Genomic DNA, 22,414 nt, shown 5'->3' on the forward strand with positions numbered 1-22,414 from the left:
GCCAGCTAATCTAATGTGATTTTATTTTGAAATCCTGCCGGAAGCTCTTGTCTCAGCTTGGCTCCGTTGGACTGGGATCGGACTCAGAAGCACCAGCGAGGACAGACAATGATGAGGCGATAAAATACTGATGTGAAAGTGTCATTCTCGTATACATCCTTGAGAATCCTAGACATTTTACGGGTTTTTTTTTTTTAAAGAAAAATGACGACGACCACGACATACCAAGGCTTGGAGCCCGGCTCTAAAAGCAGTTCCAGGTAAAGGCGTCGCTTGGACTGTTGTGTAACCCGTAATTTTGCCACAAATGCAGCATCCTGCTCGATAAAGGTCATCTTTCCAAATGTGACACTTCTCCAGCACCCACCCATATGATATGTATCCGTTTGGAAGCGTGAGCGAGCGCATGGCAGCGGCGCAAGGATGCTTTGTACCACACCTTCCTGTGGTACAAAGATGATGGACCGTTCCTGTGTTTTTATTCACGAAGCTAGCATCATACTACACGTGTCCTCCCTTTTGTAGCTTGTGCAGCTACCAAACCTCCAGGAGCAGATGATTTCCGCAGGGGTTTGCGATGCCTGAGCGCTGCCTCTGTGCGCCTTTTCTCGCATCCGTCACTGGGGTTGGGTGGGGCCCGGGGATAAACCGCTCCGTGAGGTGAGATTAGCAGCAAAAAGACATCCTCCTCCGGCCAGCATCCTGCTCCATCTGCCTCCATCCGCCTGTCATCCGAACCACACGTCCATGTTTATTGCAAACCTCGTGTATTCAGCGAAATCATCATCCTGTGTGTTCAAAATGCACTTGATCCTTTTTTAAATGACTGAATTACCACTGCGCTGATATGCATATTCATGTCTTAAAATGCAGTAGTACTTCAGCTGTTTCGTTTTAATTGACCCCCCCTAATTTATGCATACATGTATGATACATATACAGGTCCGCTGAATGATAGATGTTTATTGTTCTGGTCTTCAGCCTCTCTCGTGCCTGCTTTTACCAAAGACCCCACACTATCTTCTACCCCAACACTTCCTCCAGGAACCATGCGAGGACAGCTAGGAGACATAATCCAGCCAGCGTGTCCTGGATGTCCTCAGCTTTACGTACCTGAAAGATAAGGGGAGATGCTTTTGGAGACAGAGGTCTAAAATGCTGTACTTGGGCCCTCTCTCACATCTCAGGGAAAATAATGGAAATGGTCCATCAAGTAAACACTCTGAGAGAAATAATGGTCCGGGCTGAAAGCACTTATATGTTGTTTATCATTGCTTTATTCTAGCAATTTTTGCGCAGGAGTCTTAGTTTTCTGCTTCCATTGTGTTGCTGAACGTCTCTTTCATTCCAGGGTTTTGCGCCCTCCTGGCGGTGGCTCCAATATCTCACTGGGTGCCGATGAGGAGAAGCCTCCTGTCCGGAAAAACAAGATGGCCTCCAGTGTCTTCGCCGAGCCAGAGGACCCCTATGCCAATCGTAGAAACAACCCTCCAGGTACAATTTGATTTATCTCCAAATTTCCAGTTCACTTTACAATGTAGAGGAAAAGCGCAAGACCTGGTTTTTAAATTACCACAAGGGGGCGCTGTTGGGCCGAATTCAATCCTTTACCTCCCAAGATCCCTCTGTTGTCTATTGGGAATTGGGTTGAGGAGTGGAAGGTTTTTGGTTTGAGCCCCAGTGCACACACCAGGTGGAAGGTGTTCTGGTTGTAAGGCCCAGAACACTTTCAGAGCACTGCCAAGGTACCCTTGAGCAAGGAACAAACCCCACAAATGCTCATTTAGGGCCCTGCAATGCGCTGGCGACTTATCCAGAGAGATACGAGATCTCCAATGATCCATCACGGCTGGTTTCAATACATAACCTTTTCCAGCTTAATCGACTAAGTTCTGTAGAATGTCATCACAAGATCAATTTTGAAATGACAGTTTTATAATTTACTCGGCGATAACTACTGTATCGATTTTTAGGGCTGAATACACAGGTGCATTTGCGCTTTTTACCTCTCTGACATTTCTTCTCCCACATCGACTTAAGATTTGACCTTTGTTGCAGCCTAAAAAAAGCCTCGTTTCGGCTCATTTCCCTCCGGAAAGCACATTTATTTCCAAAACACAGTTCTGTTGCTGACTGAACCTTTGACCTTTTTCTTTATTTTACCAAAGCATTTAAGTTTGTGTTCTTCAGCATGTTGGAACCGTCCATCGTTATTTAGGAAATGCGATGGTGTTGTAAGGACTTGTCCTTTTTTCCACCCTTTTGGAATGTGGTTAACTGCTATTTGATGGTGAGTAATAAACAAGCTGGGACTGTTCAGGGATTTTCATTTTCTCCTGGTTGTGTAGTTTAGCCAGAATACAGATTGACAAGAGGCGTCACTCCCCCATGTAGCACATCTAGGAAACACAATTACTGTGCATGTTTGTTAGACTTCCATTTAAAATAAATATGAACATTGTAATTATATTAATGTCAAAGGAGACAGAACTTCCCAATTTTTCCACTTCTCTCTTCCGTATTTTTTTCTATTTTAAATCCTATGAGGAAGAGCTGACACAGTGGCCGCACAACAGCCTGAAAAGGAAGTTAAGCCATCCTCAAGTCAGAGGAAAGTACCTCCGGCTTTATTCTGTCACATTGGCTTGTTTTGTATCTTCCTTCCTTCCAGATTTATGCTTCTGCATCTGCTTAGGGAGGTCATCATCTGGGGACCAGCTTTTTCTTTTTGCTCTGCCCAGAGAGGGTCGCAGACCCTACAGAGACCAGGGGAGCTGTGGTTGGTTCGTCAAATGACGTACTTTCCAGTTCTCCTTTCTCCGTCTTTACTTTGCATTGTATCGTAACTTGTATCATTTTGGCCAAGGAGATTTAAATTTGTTCGCTGTCAATGTAAAGTAAACAAAGACTCCCGGTCATAAAGCCCCTCAGCCCTTAGAGCGTCCCGACATGTGGAGCGCCTCCTCCCGCCTGCCAGCAGGCTGCGGAGAGCCACAATATTTCCCTTAGAGAACGCAGACATCACATCCGCGGTGTCGTTCCTGTTCCAGGTGGGAAGCCCTCCGGAGTGCTCTGCGGTGAGTCGTCCGCCCCCCTGAGGAGAGGTGGGAATCCCACCCTCAACCACGCCGCAGACACCCCCGTCACTGTAAGAGATGAGCCCAAAGACGACTCGTGGATGAGAAGTACTTGAAATCTAACAGCAGATGTGTTTTGCCGTTTTTTTGTAGGATGGAGAGAGTTCGGCTCAGAATGTCGGTAAGTTTGTAGTGCAGATTGATTCTTGTCAAGCTGAGCATCTTTTTCACGACACAAGGGCACAAATATAAGGGAAAATGCTTTTTTAACCCATTCTGTCGGGTTAGTTATGTGCTCGGTAGCTATCAAAGTCCGTGTGTGCTTATGATGTGACGTGGCAAACAAAACCTCCGTCTTCTAAATCCAAAATCATCAAGCCGCTCTTATAAATATCCCAAAAATGCCTCCCATGTGTGGCCGACTTCTCAGCTCGAGATAAACACGGGGCTGTAGGTCTTGTTTTCCAGCCTCTGTTACTACTGTTACTACTGATATGTGTAGCTTGTAGCGCAGCGTAGCTGTAGCGCGTACCGTGGAGGGATATTAACGAGCTCAGTAGCTTCTGTTATTGGTAAGTATTATTAGCCCTGCCTGTGTCTAATTTAGTAGAAAAAGTTGCTGCTGAATTTTCTTAAAGAGCGTGAGTTGAATTGGGGTCTAACCTAGAGTTATGCCCTTTAAATGTCCAAGTGCTCTTGAAAATTCGGTTCCGTTGTCTGGATAGCGTGTTGATTCTCTTGTGTGTCTCCATATGTCCTCAGAAAACAGCGTTGAGCCCGAAAGTGTCCCAGGACAGCCGGAGGAGGCTCCTCCGGCCGAGGATTCAGCTCCAGGTCTCCCGGGCGGCCGCAGGAATCCCCCCGGGGGCAAATCCAGCCTCATCCTCGGCTGATCTGCAGCTAGTTCACCCCCCTTACATCTGGTCATCTCTGAGCCTTATTTCTCCCTCTCCCCCAGCCATTTGTGTGTACCACAGGAGTCGTATCAGATGTGGGACTGACAGAGGTCAGGTCCGCATCCTCAAGTGCATTGTTTTGATACCTCTTTCTTGAAAACGGTTTTGTACTGTTTTTATTGTTTTATTTTGATGGAAGCACTTTATGTATTTGTATTCATGCGGTCCAGAGTCTGCCCTTTGTTCCACCATCCTTAAGGGGTAAGGATCACATTTATTATTGCCTGATTACAACCTGCCCCCCCCCAGCCTGTATTACAGCAGCTCTGGCTGAAGGTGACGGTACGGCGGTTTCCAATAGACAATGGCAGAGCTTTCACGTCCCCCCGTCTCACAGCACGTCTTTCTCGTACTGTATTGAAATGGTGTCGGTTTTTTTAAAATTCATCAATCAATTGTGTATAAAAAAAACAAAAAAAAAACAACCTGTTGCATGAGTTTAGGATATTTCTGCTAAACCAAACTGGCCCCACGCTGAGCCTGGCAGCGTCTTGGTTGCACACTTTAGTGCCAAAACTCCAGGTTGTTGCATCTCGAGGGCCAGTAGAGACTGGTGGAGGGTTGCTTATCTCCGTAGATTTTACCCACGATGCATCTGGGTCTCAGATGAATTGAAAATTATAAAGCTTTGAAGTCAGACAATGCCGGCAAGTGGCGATTAGATCAGCGAGGATGTGACCTTGTGTGTGTTTATCCACATTGTTTTCCCGCCCCAGTTATTCCAGAGCATGCTGGTTCCATACCCTTTGTTGCTTTTATCATTTTTGGTTTTTCTTTCGGATTAAAGTGACCTTGTGACAGTTCAGCCTCTTTCACCTCGCCCGTCTGTTCACGACCCTCCTCAAGCTGAGGACTTTGCGTCTCTGTCACCCAGCCGCGGTGCACGATGCGCGCCGGTCCGAGCGTTTCAGATGCGTAGCCAGAAACGTCCAGCCCCGCGGTGTCTGTTTTTAATGTATCTGATCGATTGCCTCATTCCCGTTGCTGCAGAAATCCCAATTTCCAGAAATGGCACAAGTGGAAACGAACAATAAAAATGTCATTCCGACTGTGTCTTGCTGTGTGTTTGTCATAACCCAGGTGGGGGTCGCTGGCCTGGTTCTGGTTGGGCCTGGGTTTCAAAACTTGAAACCACTAATGAGAAAATGAGAGAAGGGTTTTATTTCAAAACCATCTAGAAAAAACTCATCATTGATGGGCCACAAAGCCATCGCCCACCTGGAAAACAGGATTTTCTACGTCCGACTGTCCCTTCTGGACTTCACCTTCAACACCAGGGCCCCAAAGGCGACCATGGAGATGGTGGTGGACTTCAACACCCCCGTCCTCACCTGCACATCGAAGGAGCAGCCGTGGCGGAAGTGATCTCAACCTGGAAGAAACATACAAGGAGATGCCACCTGGATTTCTAAATCTCTTTAAAACAACACGTCTAAATCCTATTTTTAAACTCACGACTGCTCTTATCAGCCTTACTTGCACAACAGCCTTAGAATGTTATGACTTGAACGCGAGTCGGACCGTCTCGTGTTGCTTCGCGTGCTGCGACGGTTAAAAAAGAAAAGTTCATTGTGCGAGCAAACACGCCGACTCATAACGAAACTGAAAGTAGGGCTAAAGGACTCAGGACTCAGGCTCAGACCATCGAGCAGAGCAGAAGAGAGAAGAGAGTCTGTGGTAAGCACGTCTTCTGTTAACGTTGTTGTTGTTGCGGATGTTGTTGTTATTGTTGTTGTTGATGATGGTGACCACGTCGATACTGACGTTTTACTACATTATCGCTAAACTACCGTGTTTGCCCTGAATTGTCACGCGCCTTGAACGCCTCATCGAACATCCAACATAATTTCTTTAAAATTGCAAATACAAGTGCCGGGATTCTTGCTGTAGGTGAATTAAACTGCGGTTGAAACCCCTCAGAGTCTCTTGAAATAGATGGATAGAAATGCTTCGATGGAGCAATGCTGCGTTTGCGGACGTTTTTGTGTGGTTTACGGGACATTTAGAGCCGATCACGAAAAAGGCAAATGAAAAAAAATTAAAAAATCTCAAAATCTGATGCATCATATCTGTAATGCAGATTAAGTGTTTCATTCCCAGTAAGAGCAATTCCTTTTTGTGAGTTTTCACATCAACAAACGATCAGATTAAACAGCAATCGACTTCTTTCTACCTTCAGTAAAAGCAATAATGATAAAAAATATAACAATAATAGTAATAATAGTATTAATGATTTCTGCTGGAGAGTTCTGCATTGCGAAAACGTCTTTGTGTCTGAGCCACTCCTTGAGGAACTAACAGTCCTTGTAGCAAAATCCCACGCACTGTAATTCATACATGAGACTAGATTGTGAGTTTCCATCACAGTTGCCAATGAATAAACTTCCTTTTTCCTGCCTTGTTCCCACAGCACAGTGGCTTGAACCCTTGCCCAATGCTCTGCAACATTTTTGGCTTTGAAACATCACTACTTGTTGCACATCGCCTGCATCTGCCACAGCCGGCAGCCAGATGATGTTTCAGGAAAAAAATCCAGTGAATTCCGAGACATTTGTGGTGGACTCTGGCATTGCTGTGTTGCATCCTCCACATCTGGTCTCCACACAGCTGCAGTGACTGTACTCAGACTGCATTTTTAAAGAATGACCTGTGCTGATTGTGCAAGTCAGAACCTTCCTTTAGTTGTCCTTTGGGGTAGAACTCTCAACCCTTCTCCAAACAGATCGCCGGCGCCTCATCATCTCCGCCCACTCCGGAGATGTCTTGTTATCCCTTATATCCTCATCCCTCTCTGTCCGCTGTCTGCACCGCATTGGAACTCTCGCGTCAGCTTTCCTCACTTCCGAGCAGTTTCTGGCATAACTGGAGCTGCAGGTTAGCAGATTGGCAGTTCTAATTCCTTTATAGGAACAATCCTCTGTTTTTATGTGTATTTAGTGACGTCATTCATTATTTCCCAGCATCCATACTATCTGCCGACCGGCTGGAATGTTCTGGTGAGGCGCTGATTTAGTTTTAGTTGTTTTTTTTTGCTCTTGCTGGGTTGAAAGCAAAAGCAGCCAAAACCATTCCAGTCTTACCAGAAACACCTGTGAAGGAATGCTTTGTATTCCAGCGATGACGGGTAGGAAGAGGAGGAGTGGGTGTGTGTGTGCGGGGGGTGGGGGTGGGGGGGGGGGTGGGATCATTCTTCCTGTTCACTTTAAACTCTTTAACTTCCCTCTCACCTTCAGATTTATTCTCAGTTCTCGCGCCTGGTTATTGCTTCGAGTCAGCATGTCCTTCCTTGGCGTCCTCTTCATCTTCGTAGCCATTGGTGGCCCCGTGGGACACGCAGGATGTAAGTTCTGTCGCAAGTTGGGCCTGCTCCTGATCGGACTCAGTGTCCCAGTCTTTAAAAAAACCAATTCCTCTTTTCCAGCTTTTATTAGCCTGCACTGCAGCCCTGAAGTAAACGCACAGTACGGACAGACGTCTGTGCTGGGGTGCAAGATCAGCATCTCCGAAGAGCTGAAAGACCCCAGGATCACCTGGTTATCGTGGATGAAGGAGGGTGTCGAAGATCCTTTATTGTATTATAAAGAAGGAGAATTGGAAGCCGAGCCGGGATATTCCTTCGCTTCGCCTTCCTGGAGCACCAACATGGATGTGTCCCTGCGCATCGCCAACACCACCCTGCAGCATGAGGGGGAGTACACGTGTGGCGTCATGGTGAACACTGTCAATGGAGAAAACACGAGCAGCCTTATAGTCACTGGTGAGCGTCCTTAATCCTATTTTATTTTTACTGCACCCCTTCTGGTTTTTGTCCAGATATAGTCGTGATCTAATCAGGAAGGCCTGTTTGGAGACGAGGGGACTTTCCCCTCCAGTATCAGGCATGTTTCTGTCTGTGAGCTGAATTTCTGTTTCAGTCTTACTCCCATCCAGAGTATTTTGGTGCTGCCAAGTTCCACACCATCAATAAATCATTATGTGATTGGCCTCATTAATTTCAATAGCGCAACGTTCAGCGAAGTGGCCGTGTTGACTCTTTTCTGTTTCTCTCTGCAGCTAAATACAGAGCGCCGACCATCACCTCCAGGCCGAAGAAAATAACCCTTAATTCAGGCGGCACCCTGGAGTGCCGCGCCAGCGGCGGCTACCCGAAGGGCCAAATTCGCTGGTTTGATGAGAATGGAAAGGAGAAGACAGAGGATGCCAAAATGTTGGCAACGCCGATGGACGGGGGACTATTTCAGCTCTCCAGCAGGCTGACGTTGCAAAAAAGATCCATCTCCTCCAAGTATAACTGCACCGTGTTCAACGCCAGCGGCGGACTAGACGGAGAAGTCACATGTGACTTCACATGTGAAGCCACATGTGAAGTCAAATGTGGGCCTACAACGGAAGGTACGAGTTGTTTCAGGTTCCTTGGCTCAGTCCTGCTTTTGTCAACAACAACAACATCGTTTTCTTGCGTTTGCAGTTTGAGTTATGGTGGCTGTAAATCTGTGACCTTGCATCAACCCTTGTTTGTTGGCAGAAAACCTTAAGTCTTAACTAGATGGAAATAAAACCCAAGCACAAGTCTGATCACCCAGCTGATAAGCAGAGTAAATCGGTAGCTCAAATCTTGAGGAGGAGGTGTTAAAAACAGAGAGATGGACCCAAAAACAGCATCATCATCTTATGACAGCATGTTCCACGCTTTTGTTTTAGCTCTTGCTTTTATTCGCCCTGTTTTATTCAGAACGCAAATCGCTAGAAAAAGAGCTGCAGCCTGCAGCTTACAAAATCGTGACTCCGCTGGTGGTGATCGGCTCCTGCATTGTGGGACTGCTGCTGGCGCTGCTGGTGTGCCGGCGGAGGACCCAGCAGAGACAAAGTGAGTACCAGCATGAAAATCCCAGATTTCAAAGATTCACTAAAAGCATTGGACACAGAAAGGAGGACCTGAAAAATCTGCTGTTTGTCAAGTCAAGATTGTAAAAGGAAGCGAAAACAAATTGGGCCTCCAAACTCTCTGAGAGAAGCAGTATCGCCTTCGATTAATATGAGTCTAGTTTAAAATAGGACATCATATCCGAGGAACACTGTGGCCAAGGGTTGCGTGATTTATAGGGTGTTCTGCGTACAGGTGAAGGTACTAAACAACAAAGGTAAGTGCTGGAATAATCACAGGTGGAAAAACCTGAAAGTGGGAAAGTACGTCATTGTTTCCGTCTGAGCGGAATCCAGTCCGTTGCAGCCTTTGACACACATCGGCGGCACGAGAATGTGAGCCAGGAGCGTATAAAAAGGGGGAAAAAAGCTGCTAATGTGTCCCTGCATGCAGAGGAGAGTGGGAGTGGGAGCTGTCCGGTGTTCTGGCCCATCGATTTGCACTGAAACAAAGTTCTTTGTGTTTTCCAGACTGTCATCATCAGACATACGAGGCAGCGGAAGAAGGTTCGTCTAAATGCAGATGTTTGGCTAGATAATGCAGCTCAACTCAGTGAGCTTTGGTTAATCCCTTTTTTTCCCTTGCAGTTGATGTTAGCGAGGAAGCCGAGGAGGCGGCAGAGGTATGTGACTGCACCCTCGAGGATTTAAAGTGTTTATTTCACCACAACAACTTTCACTTTCTCCCTGCAGGAGGATCAACATGGGGTATGAGTTCACCAGCTTCTCAATCCCTTCCTCTCGGACTGTGAAGACTGTACATATGCAACAGCAGCGACATTATAGCAGTTTTTATAGGAAATCTCCCCTTTTTTTCATGGAACGTCACTTTTGCTCTGCCCACACACTGATTGACAGATTTGGCAGCTTGGCAGCATCAGAAGAAAACGTTGTGTTGTGTGTTTGTGTGTGTGTGTGTGTGTGTGGGGGGGGGGGGGGGGGGGGGGGGGGGGGGGTGTATTAACTGGTGTTTTTGTAATGAAAATGACTTAAAAAATGAAATGATTGTAGCACTTTTAGCACCTTTAATCACGGAGGAGGGAGGGAGGGGGGCATCACGCTTTATGTTTAAACATATGTGACACTATTTAGAAGAAGTGCAATAGTGCAAAGTTAGATTAGCTAACTTCAGGGCCGGCTTTCATTGCCCTGGGGCAACTCACACTAACTAACGTGAGTCGAGCTCCGATTTGGTTTTGCACCTTTAATTGTCATCTTTAAACCCGAGTATGTTCCCAGATAGTATCACATGTTGGCCCCGTGCAGTGGAATAAAGGCCAGACAGCTCTGGCCCCCACAGGTTTCAGATCCTTTCTTTTACGTACTGCGAAAGTCCATCTGATTGTTGCAGTTTGCACTTCTCCAAGAATACGCGTGGGCTAAGCCGAAGCAGGAATTAGAAACGCGACTCGGTTCCTTTTTTTTGTGTTTGTCAGACAAACACAGACTGGACTTATCTTTATGATCTTCTGGCTTTAAGCAGAGGCCCCGAGAGAGCTCTTTTATTTCCTCATTTCCTCATCCAAGTACTCTGTCCTTTGAAACGCGGGACAAAACCGCGCTTATGTGTCCAAAGTCTCAACTTTATTACCAAATGATTTTAAGGGCAGTCACTGGTTTGGAAACTTTGGAATATTTTCCATTCTGATGGCTGCTGATGACTGTAAGACTATGAGGAAATGAAAAAGAATTATTGTCTATGAATCTAGCTGTACAGATGTGTGAACATGTGTTTTATATCTCTAATGTGTGAACATTTAAATTCTGTGTTCGGTTTGGTTGAACTTTACACACTGTGCACACTGGTAATCAGTGACCAATGATCACGTCTCAGCCACCAATGATGACATCACACACAGATTGTGCAAGTCAGCCACTCATTGGTGGAGTTATTATGTGATCTATTGTTGTTGCTGATAATCTGTGATTATATAATAAACATTTTCCATTTTGGTTTTATGGAAATGGTTTTAGTTCTTTGAACTGTTCGTTTTTGTTTCTGTTTCCTTTTGAGTTGGTCACTGGATTAGATATTAAAGACTAAGCTAGTTTTCTTTATTTTCCCTCCAGGCTATCAGCCCATGTTTCTACAAAAACACTCACAACAACTTTCTCTTTTCATTTTACAGTCGGCTTGAAAAGCCTTGTCCTTCCCTCGCACGCCTCACTCAGGCCATCTGATAGTCAAGTGGCGTCGCAACGTGTTATCGTGTCTAGAGGAATGTGTATTTGGGAACTGGGTCAAATTGTGTTTATTTTTACAGCATCTTCATGCTTTATAGGGACTCTGGCTGTCCCCCAACAAGCAACAGTGGCAAAGAAAAGCTCCCCGTTAACAGGAAGAAACCTAGACCTGGTCCAGGCTCATATTGTTAGGAGACCCGAGTGTTTCCCCTCTCCTCCTCCCCGTCTGTCTCTTCTCTGTTTCCCCTGATTGTCTGTTCTCAGGCTGGGCGGAGTGGCTTGCTGACTCTCCCCCGTCGGGCGATCGAAACACACCTGAGACAGATCTCCAGTCATTATCCACACATGCCGTTCTCCTTAAAAGCCTGATCAACTCTCCGCTCATCGCCGAATCGTTGTTAACCCCCCCCCGTGATTGTCTCTCGGATACCTGCTCGCACCGCAGACACACACCCAATAGGGCATTTGGGGTCTGGATTTGTGTCCGCAGATTGTCACACATATGGGGGGCCCCCTTGCTGATGGCCAGCTGGGGAGAGAAGGAAGGAGGACAGATGAGAAGAGAGGGGTCAGAGGTCGGCAGGTCAGTGTACAGCGATGAAGTCATCAGAAGCTTTAGATGGATACAGAGAGGCAGAAGAGGGGGAGGGACGCACAAAAACTCCACAAGAAAATGTGTTCATGATATTGGTAATAAAATGTAAGAAGTGGCGTTTAACAATGAAAAATGCCTAAATATGAACATCAAGGGCCAAGGAATGTATTTATGTAAGCACAATATTTACTGTAGGGTTAGGAAACGGTCAGTAAAAAGAGCACACACTGTAACAGAAACATACCTGGAGATGTATGCGCTTTTTATAACTTTTTTTAGATGCTTGTGTGCCCAATTATACTGCCGTTGAAGTTTTTTTTTTTTTTTAAACAAGTGAAACGCTGTCACGCTGTAACACACCGTTTTGACCACAAGAGGGAAGCATTGCCGTAAATTCAGATAAATACAACAGTGTTCATTTTAATTGATGCATTATTCCTTTCATCTGTTGTTTTTAGGCTCAGCTGTTTCAATTTTTTAATTTTCTGTTGATATTTTTATTTATATCTTTTACCATCATTATCATCCTCTTCATGGGAGTGAAAACAAAGCCGCCTTGAAATGCAGCCGAATAACTCAAAACCAATAATATGTAGAGTAAAGGATAAGGAATCACAGGACGCACGCAGTGTTGGTTGCCTCTCCAGCGAGGGGCTCGACCGGGGCAGATCCCGGGCTCGACCGGGGCAGATCCCGGGCTGCCCCGCGCTGCCAGCGCGTAAAGACGCGTCAGTTGCCGCCCCCTCCGCTCGTGCGCACACGCCTCCTTTTGAGCGTGCGGGCTCGGGAACACCATCAAAGCGCTCATTCACGAGCTCGCAGCATCACACGACCCTCGTGCGTCTTCCCTCCTTGCTTGCACTCGGCTGAGTCTCGCGCTGCGCACCAACTGCACGAGAACTACACAACTAGGACAAAGTCCGCTCCGCTCCTTTGACAGGTAGACCGCGCGAGGCAGACAGGTGTCCTCTGACGTCATCCGCCCTGATTTTGAAGCATGAAGAAGAACGCTCATACAGGTAAATGTGTTGTTTGATATACGCAAATATTAAAGCAGTGTTTCTGTTTATAGCGCAGCTGCACGTGTCCCCTTTATTGGTCTCCATCCCGTCTCTCTGCCTTTCTTAACTCGCCTAACTGTCTCACCTTGCTCTTTACCGCTTCGTTTCCGGTTTTGGGGGAGTTTGTTTTTGTGGCTGAGCTTGGCCTGCACCCAGGGGGGCCACCTTGGGGTCCCCTGGCTATTAAAGTCTGACGTGACTCATCATCTGCCCAGATGTGCTGCGTGGCCCCTTTAGGCCCTGCTGTCCTCGTGATCCACACGGTTGTCTCCAGACTTTTTTTCTTTTAATGTTCGTGATGTCAGAGCGCGTGGGTCATGCGTGTTCTCTTGCCTCATACATGCATGGCACAGTGCATGCTGGAGTGAGTGTGTGCACCAGTGGCTGCATTATACAACACATCACGGGCTGTGCTCTGCCCCATCCGTGTTTCTCGACAATTTGGAGCACAGGATGGGCTCTGCGGGGTAAAATAAAGACATTTTAGATCAAAGGGACAGAAAGATGGCACAAGCTGATCCAGAGATTTGTGATGAAGCAGGAAAAAATGGCTTATTTAGCATTTTAAAGTATGAGAGTTCCTAGAAATTTGTGAAGTACGACTCCATGTGTGCGCCCGGCTTTTATTTCAGGAGCTTTAGCCGCAGCCGGCTGTTTGAAGGCTCAGATTTTTGCCACATTAGCTGTTCTGAAACCACGTCTACATGTTAAGGTAATCTTCCTTTCCACTTTAAAAAGTCGCCATACTGAAAAACGTTTTGTCTCGTACAAAATGGGTTTTGGGGTGCAGGCGGTAAGGAAGAACGCAGCTGATGAATAGTTTAGAGCGAGAAGACACGTGATTGTGTCTTTAAGACGCAGCAGTCTTAATCAGTCCTCCTACGTGACCTCGAAAGCCTTGAACGATACACGTATCTTCTGTGCGCTACTCACTTTCCCTGTGATTAAACTGCTAATTATGTTCTCAGGGATGCTTCAAGTATTATTGAAGGTATGCAGAATCAGAGCAGCCTCCTGGAGTCTTTAGCATTTGACCTTTGACCTCTTAGAGGCCAGAGACCCAGGTAAGGTCAAAGTGAACGCTCCACTTTGAGGAGCCTAATCGGCAAGCGTCAGATGCTGTTTCTGGAGATCATCACGCGGACTGAGCGCCACCATACCTGCCACTTTTAAAGGCCGGACGGACGAGGGGGCGGCCACAGATATCAGCAGTCACCTAAAGGAGCAGTTTGTGCAACTTACTGCTGCATGGCAGGAAAATCGGGCTCCTCAAGGTTGTTATTGAAAGCTTTAATTGTCTAAATGAGTCTGATCAGAGTGGTTAGCCAAAAACCAGCGAGCACATTCACGCTGTGGTCTTTGATGGTCGGCTGACTGGTAAGACGCACGTTCAGAGAAGAACATCTTGACCTTGAGGTGTCACGGTCTCTGTCAGGTCAGAGCTTTTCATGGTTGAACTGAGAGGGAACCCAATTAGCATCTGTGAAACAATGCTCTTAAGTAGCCGCTTTTGTTCCGTTCCAAGGGAATGTTCTTGATGAGGACGGGTGGAGCATCTGTTTGAAGTGGTGCAGATGTGCTGCGGAGAGCTGCTATCATCTGTGCCGGGGTCACAGCCGGCTGGGAACCTCGCTGTGAAGTATTCCATGAAATCACCGCAGCAACACGGCAATTTAGCAACATGACCTAAAATGAAGCAGGTCATGGTTGTCCTCAGGATTCCCCACAAGCCTGGTGGATTTCTTTTCTCCAGTGTTTAAATTTACTCTGGGACCGTTGTGTTGTCGCCGAGATCGCTCGCAAAAATCTGTTTTTCATCAGGGCCCATGAGACCTGGAGCTTGTTGGGCTTAATGAAGTGAATTTACCCATGTTGTTCTGTAGTTTAAAATAAAGCAACCCTGAATGAACATGGAGGCCCGGTGCAGTAAATGGGCTGTTTTTTCCCCTCCTCCCCCTTTTCTCTTAACATCTTCCTACGCATGAGAGATCCCAGTCAGCTGGGCTATTTAGACTCATCGCTGGGTCAACATAGTCGGCTTCAGTAGGCTCTTTTGGGATAGATAATTGCTCGGGGTGGTTGTGTGTAATTTCTTTAGGGCTGCATCCGTTCGAGATGAAAAACTGTGTCCTTGAAGCTCATGTGAGCCGATGAGGCTGAAGGTGGTGCCGAGTAGAAGATGTGGGGGTCGAAAAGACCTTTGCAGGGATGCAATAGTTTCCTTCATCTTCGCTGACGCAGTTTTGCCACGTAGGATTAGGTCAAATCGGATTCCTTAAAGTCAGATTCTTTCATCCGTTTTGCTGATTGTGCTGTGACGCAGGAGATAGCAGCCTGGCCTGCTGCACCGCTGGATTCCAGGGAGCTGCAGCAGATGGAGGGGGTGTCAATAGCTCTTTATTTCTCTTCAACAATAGTTCTTCTTGACTGCTGAACTAGATCCTCCTCTGTCTGAGTCATATACTGGCGTGTCTTGCTACCACATGGGCTACCGCTCTCTGTAAATGCTAAAGCTGCCTTTAGCGTCATTGCTGCTCCCTGCAGAGCGTCGATCTAATCCACCTCCTGAGATTCAAACTGCCGAAAATCTCAGGTTTGCATAATCCTTGGGCTTGCACACCTTCATCCATATGAAGCTATAAAACCTCTTTAACGCGTCAAACCCTTCCAATCTCTCCTCTGATATGAGCTATTCAACAAAACCTCCTCCCATTCAAAGGCCGAACTTTCCCCCCCATGGATAAACCCCCTTTTTTGCTCTTAGTGGATTCCTTTTTCGCCCACTACAGGAAGTGACCCGTGGTTCCCCCTCTGGCTGTCCTGCTTTTAGCTCTTAATGTGTCCGTCCTCATGCTCAGAAGAACGTTCTCCACGCTCGGTGGTCACGTGCACCTATGACGCTGCAGTGTCAGCTATAAATAGAGGTGGTCTATGATAATATTTCAGCTTAACTGAGCCATTCGCCCAGTGGCAGCTGGGATGGGCTCAAGGTTATGGATGGATGGATGGATGGATGGACCCCCCCCACAACTAACAAGGTGGAAAACAGGCCACAGCAGCTGCTGTTTATTGGGATGCGCCATCAGTCAGGAATGTTGTTCCCACGTGTACACTCAATCAACACCTGATGTTACGAGCAGATTGACAACGATCTAATTATTTGCCTGTGACTGTATGTCTAATCTGCTAGAAGCAGCTTCCACCGTGCTGGCAACAGAAAATAATTATCCGGACTCGTGTTTAACAAGTCCTCGCTTAGATCTGCTCTGCACGTGTGATGCATGTGTGCGCATGTATAGCATACGTAGCGTGTGCGGGTCAGAGCTGTGGATTTAGACATCAGGGGTTTGGCATGATGATTATAGGGGTCTGAGGCCATAAGAACCACAGGAACTCTCCTGTCTTCCATCCCCGGCCTCTCTCCCGCCTCGTCCTGCCTACCCAGGCTAATTTACCGAGACTGAGGTGGAAGTGAGCCTCCAGCTGATGCGGCTGTGTCGTATTCCTCATCCGCCAAAACACAAAAGCTTCCTTCCACATTCATCTTCATTTAGTTAGCTAATGTTAATCGGGATGAAATCTAGTACACACAAAATACTAAACACTCCCGACAGTCTGATTAGTCACGTTTAATTAACCTCGCATGAGTCCATGAAACGGGGCCGTTGTTCTCCTCGCTTCACCCCAGCGATTCTGGGGAAAATCCTCCAGTATGGGAAGGGGTTTGGACCCACGCGGCGGAAGGCAAAGCCACCCGGAATTCTGCTCGTGTCCCAAAAGGAAGCAGACAGACAGCAGAGTTACACTGCAGCCACAGAGGCGCAGACTCCTTTACAAACACCTTTACAGCCTCAAAGAGCACTCAAAAGTGTCAGAGCTGGAGAAGGAATCCGTATCACAGAATTCCCTAACAGAGCCGAGTAGAAGTAGTTTGATTTGGTAAAGGGAGCATTTTCCTTTTGGCGTTTGAAACCTTTCCGGAACAAACCGAAAGAGTTTTTGTCTTGTTTGTTGTGTGTGTGTGTGTGTGTGTGTGTGTGTGTGTGTGTGTGTGTGTGTGTGTGTGTGTGTGTGTGTGTGTGTGTGTGTGTGTGTGTGTGTGTGTGTGTGTGTGTGTGTGTGTGTGAGCGTGCTTCCTTGCTTCACACACGTTTGCTGATGCGTGCGAGCACGGGGTCCCGCTTTAAATCCGGCTTGTGCGGATGAGTGATGTGAGGAGTTGTGTCGTCCCTGTACACGCCCCAGGTTGGAAGTGTAGGCTGAAGCACTGGCAACCGTGGCAACGACGCACACGAACTCGAGCGGGAGAAGGGGCGAAGCGGGATGAAGACCAAGACGAGCGCCTCGTGGGGCGGCGATGAGGTCATCAGACGCTGGCCAGCAGCACAATATCACACCGCTTGCTCATTCCCCATCATTTCTTGTTCTCAGACGGGACTCTTAATCTGCTGCTGTTTTTTTTTTTTGGGGGGGGGGGGCTTCTGTTTTCACAGTCATCTGATTATCATGTTCAAAGAAAACCATGTTGATCTGCGTGAACAGGCTCCCTAAAATCCCAATGAACGGCCAGAGGCGTCACCCAGAAGCTGAAATCGCAGCTGTTTCAGGATGGACTCTCGTCATCTGTAACGTGCACACTACCCAGATGGGCAGCGCACACTCAAAAGGCCAACATGAAAGCCTCACCTTCCGTTGTGTGTCTGTAGGTTCTACTGGTGTGAGTTAATTTCATCGCTCCTTTTGTCTTCCCCTCCATTTACCTCGTTCACCTCTTCCCATGGCCGCTGCTTTTATCTTCTCCTCTGTTCCTTCTCCTTCATTGTGCATCACTGCCCCGCAGGCATTCCTTTAGTGTTGGCCTGCATGCTGGTGAGTTTCTTTGCTCCACTCTTATATAACTAAATTTAGCATGTTTGAGTCACGCGGCTGGGCAGAGGTCGCGCTCTGTGGTGACGGCTTACATTAATGTGCACCCCAAGGCTCACCATCAACCCTTGGTCAATTTTGGATTCTTTTTCTTTTTCCCTGCGTGTTGGTGTGCCAGTCGTGCATGAGTGATCAAGGACACGTGCCCATCTGCACCTCATGACCATCTGTCTCATCTGGTGCGAATGTGGCTGTTTGGTTTAAATATATCAATGAAAGTGTGTGTGTGGTTTTACAAATCCAATGGTACTACCAGAGAAGTACTTGAGCTTCTGTATGACTATTTTGAAGAGAATTTGCAGGTGTGTGTGTGTGTGTGTGTGTGTGTGTGTGTGTGTGTGTGTGTGTGTGTGTGTGTGTGTGTGTGTGTGTGTGTGTGTGTGTGTCTGTTAATGATGGAGAAAGGAGGTGGTGAAATGTATGATTGAGAGGGGCCTTCTTTGTGCACCATGTTTTCCTAAATTATGTCCTTTACATGCTCAAACAACTTCATTTGTTCCACAACCAGCACTGTCTTGTTGCATTTTTCAGATTATTTCAAGAATTCGTGACGCTAAAACCTAAAACGAAGCAATTCTGTGGTGATCTGAGTGATAGAGAGCTATGTAAGTCAAAGAATGGCTTCGTGACCCCTTTAATTGTTGTGCTCCTAATCAGACATATTTGAATAAATATAAATAAAGCTGAAAGGTCACTGTCACTTTAGAAAGAGTCTGGGCCACCGGGGGGAAACTCTGGGGCACACTGGTGACATTTTTACCTGAATTCTCTCATCTTCTTAATCGCTTTATCCCTTTCAGGATCATGATCATGGATCACGTGCACATATAGGTGACAGCTGGGTACACCCCTGCAGGAGTTGCCCTCTGCGAGCATTTGTGGGTCTGGTACCTTGCTCAAGGGTTCCTCAGCAATGCTCTGAAGGTGTTCTGGTACCTTCCCCTACACACCTCCGAGACCAAGAACCCTCCGCTTCTCAGCCCAGTTCCCAACAGACTGAGCTACCACCTCCCAATATATTTATTTCCATATAAAAAACTATAGAAATGAAGCCGGAGGCTGGCTTACACCAGTCAGAACCGCCATCACTATTTTCCCATTTTGGATTATATTTTGTAAGTTCCATGCCGATCATCCTGTAAACCATCTTTCTAAGCAACCTGGGCGCGGTTGATTTCAGGTTGATTTTTATATTTTAGAGATTTAATTGGAAATGTAAACACTCTTTCTGCTGTTATTGCTCCGTCTGGAAGACAGGGGTCAATGAGAGACATTCTCAAGGGGAAAAAAAGGAAGAGGAAGCGATCCATTGAGCTGACATGAAAACAAAGATGGGTGTGTGCGGCGTTTTCTTGGGAGTTTCTCACCCAGATGGAGGCCAAGTGGTCTGAGTTGAAAGCCGAGGCCAGGGTTCAAGTGTGTGTGCCGGCTGCTTTAGTGTGCACGACGGGTTTGGGGGCAGATGTGCAGCTTATCAGGAGTGTGGCGTATTCGGAATTGAGCAACAAGGAGGTCAAGTGTCCACTCATTTCCTGAATTCGGCTGAGGATCATGCAACTATTCTACTGAATGTTTCCCTTCACTTTCGGTGAAAGAGGAGAGCTGGGATGAATGGAGGAGCAGTCGAGGGGCTACATATGACGAGCACATGGCCGCGGCTGTCTGCAGCGCTCGCTTTTTACCCTGACAGGCTGAAGACATTAAATCTTGGAGGCAGACGCAGGAAAAAGAGGGAGGAGTGAGGGAGGGTTGAACGAGGGGGACAGGGTGACGAAAGCCGAAGAAAAGGGAAGTCTCCACCAAAGAAAAAAGGAGGAGGGAGGACAGAAAAAGCTACAGTTACATGTGACTTCTGGAGGTAGCCGATCAGTTATGGAGCGAGCCCGAATCGCCGGTAAGTTGGACCCTTTTTGAAACTTGTGGGAAAACTTTTCCCAGCTGAGTGAGTTTGATCTGAAGGAGAGGTGATTTTACTCAGGCTGCAGGGGAAGCAGAAGTCAGCAGAATCCTCTCTGCTTAGGTTTGCTTTACTTTCATTTGGAGTCTGTCCGTCTGTCTGTCTGTCTGCCTCAATATTTCTCCCTCTGTGGTTTATTCTGTGCTGTATATTTATTTCCAGCGAGCTGTCACCTCATCCATTTCCTCTTCTCAATGACGACTCAGCCACGGTTAAATTAATTGCAAAGTGCACCAGCCACGCTCTAATCTGGAAGCGCTCCCTTATTCCATCATCGGAGGGGAGACAAGCTGTCACAGAAGACTCCCCCGACTGGGGAAATCTAATCTTCCAGTGCAAAGTGGCAAACAAGCAAGCATGGACAGTTAATTCCTCGTGGCATCATCAGCGGACGTTAAAGCCGAGGCGCTCGGTCAGATTAATGCTGACTGACACAGACGGTTTATTTTTGGGTTACTAGTTAGTTGAAGTTGACCTTGGGTATCGTCAGATGCTTTGCGGACTCTCCGTAGAGCCCTGAACCAGACTAAAACACTCGGTAGCTTCTGGCTAAACAGCTAAGATGTGTTCCTCAGTTATCATTGTTTTTTTCCCATTTAATTTCAGTGAGGAGTTTGTTTTTTACTGGTGGAGCTTCAGTCTGGCCAGGCTTGTTCTCAGACTGCTTTGAGAGGATAAGGCTAATCTAGCATCCTGCAGTGATTAAAGCGTCATCTCGCTGATCCCTGCCTGACAAATTAGCCGTTAATTCAACCATTAATGGAGTAGCTGTGTAATATAGAAACAGGCATGTGACCACTTGGTGGCACTGTTGGCTCGTTCTCCGGAGACACTAAAATAATCCTCAGCAATGAAACATCTTTGCAAATGAATAATGAGTATTATGATTATTTCTTTAAGCAAGGTACAAGAATTCAGTGAGGCTACAGTGTAGACTGACATCTTTGTCAATCATTCTTCACAAATGAGGAAGTCTTGCAAGGGCAGTTCTACTTCCTGCCTCCGGCCTGTGTTCTGCACTTATGTTTGGGCCAGTTGCCTTGACGACACGGATCAAACACAAGCACTCTTTCATCCATCCAGCATAGATGGGGTTTTCAACTTGATCTAACGTCATCTCGATTTGGGCGCCTTGAGAGTATATGTTCAGTTAACCGTGTGTGTCTCACATGTTGTCATGCTACAAGCGCCAGTTTGTGACGTGCTGTGGCTTAAATGAAGGGAAATTTAAATGTGGAAGTGGAGGAGTGACCTCTGATTATAGCTTTAATCATTTCAAATACATTTACATTCATGCAATAGCTCTGCTGCAACTTTAACGCGTGGAATTAACGCGATTTCTGAAACGCGTGCACAAAACCACGGCCACCACCAATATTATCAACTTCAGGTTCTCGCACCAGAACTGAAAGTGTTTTATATACTTTTAAAAGAAAGTGGAGGATGAGAGTGAACGGCTGGCCGCTCTGCCCTCCCGGCAACAGATAATTATTTAGCAATGATAAGTGAGGGAGCTGTGAAAACAGGCAGCGGGGGGGGGGTTCAGGAAACACTGCGGGAAGCCCCACCTTCAGCCCTCCGGAGGGAGGATTTCTGACAGGTGAAATTATTCAATGTGACAGAAGCTCAGGCCAGGCGAGGGCTGATGGATGAACACGGCGAGGAGGCTGTTTACAAGTGGTTCCACTCGCAAATAAGGTCCAAACAGCAAATCAGGTTGTGTCAGAATGTCGGAGGGGAGCTTGCAGAGAGATGAATCGTTATTTTAAACTTTTGAACTTTCAGAATTATGATCGGGCCCTTCTAATTGCTGTAGCATTGCCAATAGCTACATAATTTCCTTCATGAGCGGTCGTGCTGATCGCCGTTAAAATCTCGTTACCTTGCAACCCCGTAAACTCGTATGGGCAAATACAAGGGGCACTTAAATGGAAATGTCACGTGACTTCCCAGCAGGTAATAGCCCAGCAGGTTTATCAATATACAGCATGTAGGGATCTGTGTGAATGACAGGAAATCTCCCTCGCGGGTGAAACAATAAATGACTTAACGCAACATTGTGTGTATTCCCGAGGGAGTCGCCGTGCTTTCACACTAGCCCATAATTATTATTTAAAAGGTACGAAATCAGCACAACTCTGGCTATGTGACTAAATGGCTTTGGTTACGCACATTCATACCACAAAAAGGCTTCTCAGAGTCCTGCGCCAACACACCAGTGTCTGCACTTGCACTCAAAGCAACCACACGTGCACGTGCGTGCGCCATCGCATTTTGACGCCCCTCGGAGTCCATGCGTACATGCACGCGTGTGGTTCAGATGTTGATTCGGAGCTTTCCCCTCATTCTGCTGCTCTTTTTTTGCCCCCTCCGCAGACAGTCCAGAGTGTGTATCCAGATTTAGATAAATACACACTGGCTGGGGGAGGTGTGTGCTCCACACACTGCGTGTTTGGGTTTAATTGAGTCCTGTAGAGAGAATTGCAGCATGTGGTTTTACAGCACAGCCCACTTGGGACTGCACGGGCATGGAGGGATACGTAAAGTGCACTGACACAGATGCCCGTCTAAATGTACGTCCACGTGTTCTATATGTTGCAGCTATGTTGACAAATGTTAACCAAAATACCAAATACAGTAAGAAGTGAGTGTGAGTGTGTGTGTGTGTGTTTGACATCCTCTGTTCTGCGTCTGGAGACGCCTTCCCAGGAGTTAAATGCACAGACCAGACCACC

The 22,414-nt window shown here is 46.9% G+C and overlaps 3 protein-coding genes and 1 long non-coding RNA gene across 6 annotated transcripts in view; 3 read left to right on the top strand and 1 right to left on the bottom strand.

Moving 5' to 3' along the window:
• The first annotated feature begins 31 nt into the window (after positions 1 to 31).
• Positions 32 to 4,444, top strand: jpt1a (Jupiter microtubule associated homolog 1a). Its single transcript, XM_003971983.3, has 5 exons — positions 32 to 260; positions 1,352 to 1,494; positions 3,051 to 3,148; positions 3,231 to 3,258; positions 3,840 to 4,444. The coding sequence occupies exons 1-5, from the start codon at positions 205 to 207 to the stop codon at positions 3,968 to 3,970; spliced, it is 456 nt and encodes a 151-aa protein (XP_003972032.1). The 5' UTR covers positions 32 to 204; the 3' UTR covers positions 3,971 to 4,444.
• A 246-nt stretch (positions 4,445 to 4,690) lies between these two features.
• LOC115253162 (uncharacterized) lies at positions 4,691 to 5,623 on the bottom strand. Its single transcript, XR_003891430.1, has 3 exons — positions 5,510 to 5,623; positions 5,252 to 5,405; positions 4,691 to 5,167 (listed from the first exon to the last, which is right to left on the bottom strand). It is a non-coding gene; the product is annotated as an uncharacterized lncRNA (long non-coding RNA).
• Positions 5,575 to 9,875, top strand: LOC105417613 (butyrophilin subfamily 3 member A1). 2 transcript variants are annotated; one of them, XM_011612364.2, is made up of 8 exons: positions 5,575 to 5,710; positions 7,267 to 7,373; positions 7,455 to 7,790; positions 8,087 to 8,425; positions 8,766 to 8,900; positions 9,428 to 9,463; positions 9,545 to 9,579; positions 9,650 to 9,875. In XM_011612364.2, the coding sequence occupies exons 2-8, from the start codon at positions 7,310 to 7,312 to the stop codon at positions 9,668 to 9,670; spliced, it is 966 nt and encodes a 321-aa protein (XP_011610666.2). In that variant the 5' UTR covers positions 5,575 to 5,710; positions 7,267 to 7,309; the 3' UTR covers positions 9,671 to 9,875. The 2 variants fall into 2 exon arrangements, with proteins under 2 accessions (XP_011610666.2, XP_029705991.1); XM_029850131.1 differs by lacking the exon at positions 8,766 to 8,900.
• Positions 9,876 to 12,561: 2,686 nt separating this feature from the next.
• Positions 12,562 to 22,414, top strand: part of septin9b (septin 9b) — a 40,224-nt gene continuing 30,371 nt past the window's right edge. The window contains exon 1 of one of the 2 annotated variants that reach the window (XM_011612363.2): positions 12,562 to 12,754. In XM_011612363.2, the coding sequence (XP_011610665.1) occupies positions 12,733 to 12,754 (22 nt within the window). In that variant the 5' untranslated portion in view covers positions 12,562 to 12,732. Of the gene's footprint in view, positions 12,755 to 19,467; positions 19,617 to 22,414 lie in introns of those variants that run through there. The other variant, XM_011612361.2, reaches the window with a different exon arrangement.

Source organism: Takifugu rubripes, chromosome 17, assembly GCF_901000725.2.
Source record: "Takifugu rubripes chromosome 17, fTakRub1.2, whole genome shotgun sequence".
NCBI classification, from domain to species: domain Eukaryota; kingdom Metazoa; phylum Chordata; class Actinopteri; order Tetraodontiformes; family Tetraodontidae; genus Takifugu; species Takifugu rubripes.

Coding starts and splice junctions, on each gene's coding strand:
- jpt1a (XM_003971983.3), top strand. CDS start 205: ATGACGACGACCACGACATACCAAGGCTTGGAGCCCGGCTCTAAAAGC. Junction 1,495..3,050: donor TCGTAGAAACAACCCTCCAG/GTACAATTTGAT, acceptor TTCCTGTTCCAG/GTGGGAAGCCCTCCGGAGTG. Junction 3,149..3,230: donor CCGCAGACACCCCCGTCACT/GTAAGAGATGAG, acceptor GTTTTTTTGTAG/GATGGAGAGAGTTCGGCTCA.
- LOC105417613 (XM_011612364.2), top strand. CDS start 7,310: ATGTCCTTCCTTGGCGTCCTCTTCATCTTCGTAGCCATTGGTGGCCCC. Junction 7,374..7,454: donor CCCCGTGGGACACGCAGGAT/GTAAGTTCTGTC, acceptor CCTCTTTTCCAG/CTTTTATTAGCCTGCACTGC. Junction 8,901..9,427: donor GAGGACCCAGCAGAGACAAA/GTGAGTACCAGC, acceptor TGTGTTTTCCAG/ACTGTCATCATCAGACATAC.